Source organism: Atheta coriaria, unplaced genomic scaffold (assembly GCF_025399875.1).
Source record: "Atheta coriaria isolate IRGN ID8LTWV9N9 unplaced genomic scaffold, Caltech_Dcor_3.1 hic_scaffold_5_pilon, whole genome shotgun sequence".
In the NCBI taxonomy this organism is placed as follows: Eukaryota; Metazoa; Arthropoda; class Insecta; order Coleoptera; family Staphylinidae; genus Dalotia; species Dalotia coriaria.
The window spans coordinates 11,007,914-11,017,974 of NW_027045447.1; the positions used below are offsets into that span (position 1 = coordinate 11,007,914).

At 35.0% G+C, this 10,061-nt stretch overlaps 1 protein-coding gene and 2 long non-coding RNA genes across 3 annotated transcripts; all 3 read left to right on the plus strand.

The window, feature by feature from the left end:
- Positions 1 to 103: 103 nt before the first annotated feature.
- Positions 104 to 1,333, plus strand: mRpL28 (mitochondrial ribosomal protein L28). The gene is made up of 5 exons (XM_065303179.1): positions 104 to 229; positions 297 to 472; positions 526 to 784; positions 840 to 986; positions 1,042 to 1,333. The coding sequence occupies exons 1-5, from the start codon at positions 218 to 220 to the stop codon at positions 1,285 to 1,287; spliced, it is 840 nt and encodes a 279-aa protein (XP_065159251.1). The 5' UTR covers positions 104 to 217; the 3' UTR covers positions 1,288 to 1,333.
- Positions 1,334 to 5,807: 4,474 nt separating this feature from the next.
- On the plus strand, positions 5,808 to 7,933 carry LOC135792308 (uncharacterized). The gene is made up of 3 exons (XR_010548256.1): positions 5,808 to 6,168; positions 6,289 to 6,325; positions 7,820 to 7,933. It is a non-coding gene; the product is annotated as an uncharacterized lncRNA (long non-coding RNA).
- A 185-nt stretch (positions 7,934 to 8,118) lies between these two features.
- On the plus strand, positions 8,119 to 9,516 carry LOC135792435 (uncharacterized). Its single transcript, XR_010548319.1, has 2 exons — positions 8,119 to 8,157; positions 9,402 to 9,516. It is a non-coding gene; the product is annotated as an uncharacterized lncRNA (long non-coding RNA).
- Positions 9,517 to 10,061: the final 545 nt, after the last annotated feature.

The following is a 10,061-nucleotide window of genomic DNA, read 5'->3' on the forward strand; positions in this document are numbered from 1 at the left end:
TTTTTTACTGGTTGTACTCAATAATAATTCATTTAATTTCTGATTTAGTTTAAATGAACATTTATTATTTATGTATTTAATTATCGCCATCTACCGGCCGTCTGCGGAACAGCGGCTTTTCTTCGAACTACATAAACCGTGTACATAGCCGAATGAATAATAAATAGATTCTAACCTCGACATTTCGGCAAAGTGTTCTAAATAGTATTAATTTTAAATGGCATCAAAAGTACGTAGAAAATTACAAATATATTCAATTACAGCCAGAAATAATACTTAATAACCTGTTTGTATAGTTATTGAAGACCCTAGGAGCATACAGGCGCCACACTGCATTTGACAAAGGTATTGCCACCAGGTTGCCAGAGGCCTACAGGAAATTCTACAAAGAATGGAAATTAGATGAGCCTGCAGCAGTGCATTTTATACCTGAAGAAGGCAAATGGAAGCGGGATGAAGTCACTAATGAAGTGTAAGTTGCTAAATTCACTTTTAATATAAAATTGACAATTATGATCTGATTAGATATCCAATCCAAAATATCCCTCTGCCACTGAGATTCCCAGATGAGTATGATAATCAACTTTGGGGTGGTGAGGCTGTTGTGCAGGGTTTTCAACACCGCTCAAGAAACTCACGCCGAGTGCCGCATTTTTGGGTGCCACAATTGCACAGATCAGTGGTATACAGTGAGGTTCTCAACAAGCACATGTCAGTTATAATGACTGACAGAGCTCTTCAATTGATCAATGCAAATTATGGATTTGATCATTATTTACTAAAGGTAAAGTAGATGGTAAAGTTTTATGTAATTTGTTATTTTAAAAGTTGATTTACAGACTCCAGCTTGTGATTTAAAGGCATTACTGCCACTAAAACTAAAGAGGAAGATTTTACAAGAGTTGCAGAATGGGTGCCCTGCTTATAATGATGATAAACAAAAGCAGAATGATGTTCTTGATAGATATAAACAATATTTATCAGCTGTAAGTGTTAAGTACATGAAAATCTCATACCTATCTTTATTTGCTTTGCATTTAGTACACACCTGAGGAAATAGATTGGTACGGTTACTCCTTGAGGGACGCCTGCACAAGACTTCAAGTACAACTCGACGCTGAAAACCAACCAGTTGCCTTGAAACAAGTTTATCGAGCAAAACTCATTGAGGAACTAAAACAAGCTCAACTTTCCGCCAAAGACGCAGAAGTGATGGCCAGCGAAACAGCATCATCTAATACCTGGATGGAAAAAATGAATCCTTTCAGTAAAAAACGTGAAACATAGTCGTTCTATTAATTTTGAGTGTTAGAATAAAAATTACTGACAATTATTATCAGTGGTTAGCATATCCAATTCTATAATTTGTCTATTTTAAATTATGAGAATAGACAGTTTTAGTTTTGGTTAGTGTGGTATTCTGTAGAGGGGTTGGTGTCGCCTTTTTCAAAATCTAAGTTGGCAGCACTGAATTTAACGTCAACGCAATTTTTGCACGCCAGTGTGAATTCGTCTGTCGTGGAGAGCTCGTTGCTCGTTGTTTTATTTATAACTTTGCGTTCATACAATTGAAATATCGCTGTTTGTACTTAGTTTTCCTTTAAACTAAAGTATTGGCGCATAGCCAATTTATCCGTTTTTATATATTCACGCCCATCTCACGTGGGTGATATTTATTAAAGATTCGCTGAAACCGGCAATTTCGCGCGCCTGATTTTGCGATAAGTAACTCTTTGATCCGCAAAGTGGGTTCAATTTTAGTAGCCAGGGCTTAATTTAAACATTAACTAGCTGTTAATGGATGATCTGAATATCTGAGAACCTTGTTTGAATGTTATTACACGAAATTTGAATGTTTTTGCACGTTTTGTTTGATTTGTTTCTTTTTTTGTTTGTTTTAGGGCTTAACCAGACCGCAAGGCAGTGCCGGAATAGTCGCAGCACGTTAAAATTAAAGGGTATTCGGGTTTTTCTTACGCCATTTTGTTCTGCGTAGATTTTGTGCAAACAAGTAAACTTTCTGTTACTTGCGTTTGGCGGTTTGAATTAAATGCTTGCTTGTCGTCGGTTTCATAAAATGACGGGTTTGGAAAATACGCTCAATTACAGATTTCTACAAAAGATTGGCTAATTCTATCCTCAACAGATGGCGCTAGTAATTTTAAATCGGTTTCACTTTTCTCTTTCATTTGGTACCACTGCACTGATAGATGGCGCTGCATGTTTTCGGTAATTTTTTGTTTGGGATTGGACGTTTCACAATGTCCGGTAGTTTTTTGTGCGTTGGTATTTGCGCAAAGCTTTCATTGGACTAAAGTTCATTTCTCGTTGAGTGATTGTAGATTGAAACTATCAGAAAATGTACCTTATTTTACGCTCTTTCATGAGCGCGTGCGAAGTGGCGAAAATTTATTTTTATTTTTTACCGAATACGTAATCTGCCTGTTAAATTATATATATACTTATTTAAATTTGAACGTGTTTGAATTTCATGGTGTTGTTGAGTTAAACATGTTTTGTCTTGAGGGCATCGTCCTTTTTTTTCATGCAATTTTTAAAAAAATATATGTGATTATATGACAAATATATACTTATATTTACCATTTATGCAGTATATAATGTTTATTTATTACAATTTTGATGAATATTTGCATTATAATTACAAAATTTGATTCATTTACTTTGATTAAGTATATCCTTGCGACGTCTATATTTGAAGTTTCGGTTGTGGCAAAATTTGCTTTCATTTGTTTTAGCTAGGGTATTTTTGTACGCGCGCACGACGATTTGATGGCGAGCGCACGGACGCGAGAAGCCCGCTTAATGCGTGACCTTGCACGGCACATATGCAATCGCTCACTTGCCTCGCCTATGCGCTGTAAACGTTTTTGATACTATGTATTTTTCCGGTGAATTTCAAGAAGGTAATACCGGGCCGAACGGCGATGCATATTTTAAGCTAAAGTATTCCTGCGCGTAAAAAGTCGACCTGCACGGTTGTGATGCCGGCGCGCATCTCTTACACTTTCTGCAACGAAGTAATAATGCTCGCGGCGGTAGTGTTTCTGTTGTGATTCGGTATATCGCGTTTATATTTCATTAGATTTAGAGTGTTAATTGTCGTGTTTGATCACTCGCTAAATATTTTTTTCGCGTTTGTAATCTTCGAATTCAATATTTTGTGTGGCGCACATTGTTTTGGCGTGTATTCGTGATCGGTTTGCCGTCCGGACGCCGACCCGGTCTTATCGTGTGATTGTAAATAATATTGTCGTTTAATTATGGTCTTGTGCGGGAACCTGCGTTTTGTCTTAAGGAGAACTCGTCAGATCAGTAATTGTACTGGTAGAATACTCATTTAAAATATTGATGCGAAACTAATGTGGTTTTCTTCTTTTATTTCCGGTATTTGCGCTCTGCATTTGGTTTCCGGTGCTCGATATACGGTAAATGCGGTGCCTCTCATTCTTAGTATCTGTTTTCCTACAATTAGAAAATTGATACCTTAAACTTATTGTTGCGGAAATTTCTTTTAAGCATTCCGCCGAAAATTTGAAAAGGGAAATTCAATTTTTTTATTGCCGATGTTCAATAAGACTCAAATCATAAATCATAATTTCATGATTTAAATTTTAGTTCACTAGCATGAAGTAAAAATCATAAAATAGAATTATATTCGTTTTGAAGACAAATCTATTATCAGCGTTTGTGTATAAACAACTTTCTTATCGCATTCGCCGTGCGAGATGCTACGGGTAAGATTCTCGTCGCGGTGTCGCATGCAGCACATTTCAGTTTAGTTCTTATTGCAATAAGAACGTGTCTATTGCAATTCGCACACAAGGTCGCGTGCTATCGACGCGCCGCCGGCTTTTAGCACATCTATTGCTTTCTTGTCATAATCTGTCGCGTTGTTGCTTGCACGGTTGGCGGCCGGTTCGTGCCGGTCTTTGGATTGGTCAGACCTATTTTACGCGACTCATGTTGTTTGTCGCATCTACTTTCCAAATTTGCATTATATTCGATTCTCAATCGACTATAGTAATATTATTTACTGTTTGCGCGTATATAGTCCATAGAAGGCCGGTTAAGTGCATCGCCCACATGTTGATTTGATATTCATCATGTGGATGACCACATCGATGCTGGTGTAGGAACTTTTTAGTAAACAGCCCAGATTGTTTGTTTTTCTCCACTGTGAATTTATAATATTACTAAATCGTATGAATTATTTTTGTTTTAATTTATGCTTTCTCTTTTTTATTTATAAGGAAATTTGCCGTTCCTTGGAGTCCATGGGTCTTGCATTTGGTAAGTTTATCATTAAATTATATTTTCGTTTTAATTTCTGAGTCCTCCATTAGTTTGTATTTACGTTGTTTTGATTTATCACGTTCACGGCGTGTTGCAAATACAATAGATAGTCGCGTACCGGTTGATACATCACAAAACAAGTTTTAGTTTAGTTTAGTTTTTTTTTTGTGAAGATTCTATATCTTCGGAAAATTCTTTATAAGATAAGGTATTCAAATTGGGAAAGTATGTGAGGTCGAATAATGCATAAACAATTAGCTAAGGACAAGGTTTATTATTTTATTTTTAGGCGAATTTCGAAATTGGTTGTTTTATTTACTGTATAATAATTCATAGATGGGACTTGCATAAAACTAGAAATTGTATTTATCAACATTTTTTTTTTGTCGCGTTGCCATCTGCTCATATCATATACAGCATATTTTAGTTTTAGTTTTGATGGTAAAACCCTCGGAACAGAATTATTTTTAATTTTTACCTGATAGAGGAATTTTTCCAATCTTTCATATTCTTTGATCTGTTGTTCGCTTGCGCTTTTAATTTTAAAGAAGGGGCAGCGGTAGAAGTGAAGGAAGAGCTTGAATTCAAGGCACCGTACAAAGAACAGCGGTAGAAGTGACTCGTGTTCAGGGCACCGTACGTAGATGAACGTATAGCTGACTCCATTTGCCATTTTTATTATTTCATCTCTTAGATTTTCAATTTATCTAAGCTTATCTTATAGAGAAGTTTCTGTAGATTATGAGATTGAAAATCCTTTTGTTTCTATTAAGTTAATTTGATAGTTTATATTATTATTTATTTTAGTATTACGATGTGTACAGTCATAAATGTATCACTCCTGCACTGAAATAGAAATAAGCAATATTTTACTGTTCACACATGTTTCTGTTAAGTGAGCCTTCGTTGTTGTACATAAAAAATACTACGATAAACTACGAAAAACACCCCCAAACTTCCGCAATATTTCGCGCATTTTTAGTGTTTTGCAATGGAAATTGCAGTTATCTAGTTTAACTTATAGAGAATTTGATGTAGATTGCCTATCTACAATCCGTTCCTCTCTATCTCCTTAAGTATCAGTATTCGTTTGTGTATAAACACGTTTTCCTGTCGCATTTATATCATATTTTACACTTCGCGCAGAAGTTTTATTGCATGTTTTGCCTCTGATTTATTTTATCACTACTTGCACGCAATGTTCTAACTATCGTTCTCTTCTCTGTTTTAGCAATTACCTTCGAGTTCCGATGTCCGAGTCACGGGCTAAATAAGAATGCGAATTTCATTCGCTTCGTCGTTCGACTCCCGATTTAAAATAAAATAAATATTGACACCCCTTAGCAGTAGAAAAACTTCATGCAACAAAAAAAAGTTTTATTTTGTTGCCCTGTGTTATCAACGTTTGTGTATAAACAACTTTCTTATCGCGTTCGCCGTGCGAGATGCTACGGGTAAGATTCTGGCCGCGCTGTCGCATGCAGCACATTTTAGTTTAGTTCTTATTGCATTAAGTACGAGTACGTGTCTATTGAATTCGCGGACAAGGTCGCGTGTGATCGACGCGCCGCCGGATTTGCGCATCTATTGCTTTCTTATCATAAACTGTCGCGTTGTTGCTTGCACAGTTTGCAGTCAGTTTCGTGCCGGTTCCTGGTTGGTCCAGGCGTATTTTTACACGACTCGTGTTGTTTGTCCGGACATCTACTTGCCAAATTCGCATTATATTCGATCATCAATTGACTATAGTAATTTTATTTACGGTTTGCGCGTATATAGTCCATAGATGCCGGTTAAGTGCATCGCCCACATGTTGATTTGATATTCATCATGAGGATGACCCATCGCGCTGGTGTAAGGAACTTTTAAGTAAACAGCGCAGATTGTTTGTTTTTCTCCGCTGTGTGATTATAATATTACTAAATCGTATGAATTATTTTTGTTTTAAATTATGTTTTCTCATTTTATTTATAGTATTTGCCGATCCTTGGAGTCCATGAGTTTTGCATTGGTAAGTTTATCATTAAATTATATTTTTCGTTTTAATTTCTGCGTCCTCCATTAGTTTGTATTTACGTTGTTTTGATTTATCGTGTTCCACAGCGTGTTGCAAATACATTAGATACCCGGCTGATACATCTCAAAACAAGTTTTAGTTTAGCTTAGTTTTTTTTTTATTGAAGATTCTATATCTTCGGAAAATTCTTAATAAGATAAGTTATTCAAATTGGGAAAATAGGAGAGGTCGAGAATAATTCATAAACAATTAGCTAAGGACAGTTTAATTGAGTTTCATCTCACAGAAAGGTTTTTTATATTCATTTTTAGGAGAATTTTAGAAATTGGTTTATTTTTCTTTACTGTATAATTCATAGATGGGACTAGCATAAACCAGAAATTGCTTATTTATCAACATTTTTTGTATCGCGTTGCCATCTGCTCATATCATATGCAGCATATTTTTGTTTAGTTTTGATGGCAAACATGGAACAGAATTATTTCTAATTTTTACCTGATAGAGAATTTTCCAATCTTTCATATTCTTTGATCTGTTGTTCGCTTGCACTTTTAGTTTAAAAAAGGGCAGCGGTAGAAGTGACTCGTATTCAGGGCACCGTACGAGGGTAGCGGTAGAAGTGACTCGTGTTCAGGGCACCGTACGTAGATGAATGTATAGCTGAGTCCCATTTACCTATTTTTATTATTTCATCTTTTTGATTTTCAATTTAACTAGCTTATCTTATAGAGAATTTTCTGTCGTTATTAAGTAAATCATTTATACAATTATTTATTTATATTTTAAAAGGTGCAGGATTACAATTATAACATTGTAACACTAAAATGCAGATAAATATAACTTTACTGATATTTAAACATTTTTCATCTAGTGTAAAGTACGCTTTACAAACCACGAATGCTTTAACTAAGCCTTGGCTGGTTGACACAATGAAACCTAACATATAATATCGTGATATAATACATAAAACATAAATATATCAAAGTTTACTTGTGTTTTTATTATAACAACAAATATAATTATATAATTATTTATTTCATTAAAGTGTGTACAGTTATAAATGTATCACTCCTGCACTGAAATAGAAATAAGCAATATTTTACTGTTCACATATGCTTGTGTTAAGTGAGCCTTCGTTGTTGTACATAAAAAATACTACGACAAACTACCAAAAACACCCCCAAACTTCAGCAATATATCGCGTATTTTTAGTGTTTTGCGATGGTAATTGCAATTAACTAGTTTAACCTATAGAGAATTTGATGTAGATTACCTATCTACAATCCGTTCCTCTCTATCTCCTTTAGTACGAGTACTTTTAGTATGTTGCGTCGTATCAGTATTCGTTTGTGTATAAACACGTTTTCGTGTCGCATTTATATCATATTTTACACTTCGCGCAGAAGTTTTATTGCATGTTTAGTCTCTGCTTTATTTTATCATTACTTGCTCGCAATGTTCTAACTATCGTTCTCTTCTCTGTTTTAGCAATTGCCTTCGAGTTCCGAGTTCCTTCGAGTCACGAGCTAAATTAGAATGCGAATTTCATTCGCTTCGTCGTTCGACTCCCGATTTAAAATAAAATAAATATTGACACCCCTTCCCACATTTTCCCTTAACAATGTCATTTATTTCACAGATTTTATCATCTTCAACAATAGTCCTGAGTGTTACATCGAGTGAAATACTGAACAGCCCAGATTGTTTGTTTTCTCCGCTGTGTGATTATAATATTACTAAATCGTATGAATTATTTTGTTTTAAATTATGTTTTTTCTTTTATTTATAGTATTTGCCGTTCCTTGGAGTCCATGAGTCTTGCATTGGTAAGTTTATCATTAAATTATATTTTTCGTTTTAATTTCTGCGTCCTCCATTAGTTTGTATTTACGTTGTTTTGATTTATCGCGTTCCACAGCGTGTTGCAAATACATTAGATAGACGCGTACTCGGTTGGTACATCTCAAAACAAGTTTTAGTTTAGCTTAGTTTTTTTTTATTGAAAATTCTATATCTTCGGAAAATTCTTTATAAGATAAGGTATTCAAATTGGGAAAGTAGGTGAGGTCGAGAATAATTCATAAACAATTAGCTAAGGACAATTTAATTGAGTTTCACTTCACAGAAAGGTTTTTTACTTTCATTTTTAGGAGAATTTTAGAAATTGGTTTGTTTTTATTTACTATATAATTCATAGATGGGACTAGCATAAACCAGAAATTGCTTATTTATCAACATTTTTTGTGCCATCTCCTCATATCCTATGCAGCATATTTTTGTTTAGTTTTGATGGCAAATGCCCCACGGAACAAAATTATTTTTAATTTTTACCTAATAGAGAATTTTCCAATCTTTTATATTCTTTGATCTGTTGTTCGCTTGTGCTTTTAATTTAAAAAAGGGCAGCGGTAGAAGTGACTCGTATTCAGGGCACCGTACGAGGGTAGCGGTAGAAGTGACTCGTGTTCAGGGCACCGTACGTAGATGAACGTATAGCTGACTCCCATTTGCCCATTTTTATTATTTCATCTTTTAGATTTTCAATTTAACTAGCTTATCTTATAGAGAAGTTTCTGTAGATTATGAGATTAAAATCCTTTTGTTTCTATTAAGTTAATTTGATAGTTTATATTATTATTTATTTTAGTATTACGATGTGTACAGTCATAAATTTAACACTTCTGCACTGAAATAGAAATAAGCAATATTTTACTGTTCACATATGTTTGTGTTAAGTGAGCCTTCGTTGTTGTACATAAAAAATACTACGATAAACTACGAAAAACACCCCAAAATTTCCGCAATATTTCGCTCATTTTAGTGTGTTGCGATGGAAATTGCAATTAACTAGTTTAACTTATAGAGAATTTGATGTAGATTGCCAATCTACAATCCGTTCCTCTCTATCTCCTTTAGTATCAGTATTCGTTTGTGTATAAACACGTTTTCCTGTCGCATTTATATCATATTTTACACTTCGCGCAGAAGTTTTATTGCATGTTTTGCCTCTGATTTATTTTATCACTACTTGCACGCAATGTTCTAACTATCGTTCTTTTCTCTGTTTTAGCAATTACCTTCGAGTTCCGATGTCCGAGTCACGGGCTAAATAAGAATGCGAATTTCATTCGCTTCGTCGTTCGACTCCCGATTTAAAATAAAATAAATATTGACACCCCTTCCCGCATTTCCCTTTAACAATGTCATTTATTTCACAGATATTATCATCTTCAACAATAGTCCTGAGTGTTGCATTGAGTGAAATACTGGTATGAGGTATGTACCTAAGTGTTTGTTTTGTACTTATCTCCACTTGCTGGTAATATGTACGTCTTTTTAATCATTGAACGCGAGCTGGGCGTCACACAAACTCGAGCAGGGTGTGCAGAGTTGTAGAATTAAATTCTCCGTCGGGTTTTATTTGTTAGAGGTAGAAGTGACTCGATTTAGAGCACCTTACGAGGCTAGCGGTAAAAGTGACTCGTGTTCAAAGCACCGTATCAACACGGCGAAAATTTGCAAGACCTTTTTTATGAAATGTTTGTATTTTTTTGTGTTTGCGCGCGATCTAGGCGGCTCACTAACTTCAACACGGCGTCTAGAGATGCGGAATTAGATTCTCCGTCGGGTTGTATTTGTTTGTTGCAGGAATTCGACCTGCAACCCGCGAAAATTTGCATAAAGGGTGATTTACTCACCGTTGTTCGGTTTTAATTTTTCGGGTTTGCAC

Bases quoted from the DNA above. Each gene is read 5' to 3' on its own strand.
- mRpL28 (XM_065303179.1), top strand. The intron at 785-839 runs GTAAAGTAGATG...GTTGATTTACAG, and splicing joins TTGATCATTATTTACTAAAG to ACTCCAGCTTGTGATTTAAA. The intron at 987-1,041 runs GTAAGTGTTAAG...CTTTGCATTTAG, and splicing joins ATAAACAATATTTATCAGCT to TACACACCTGAGGAAATAGA.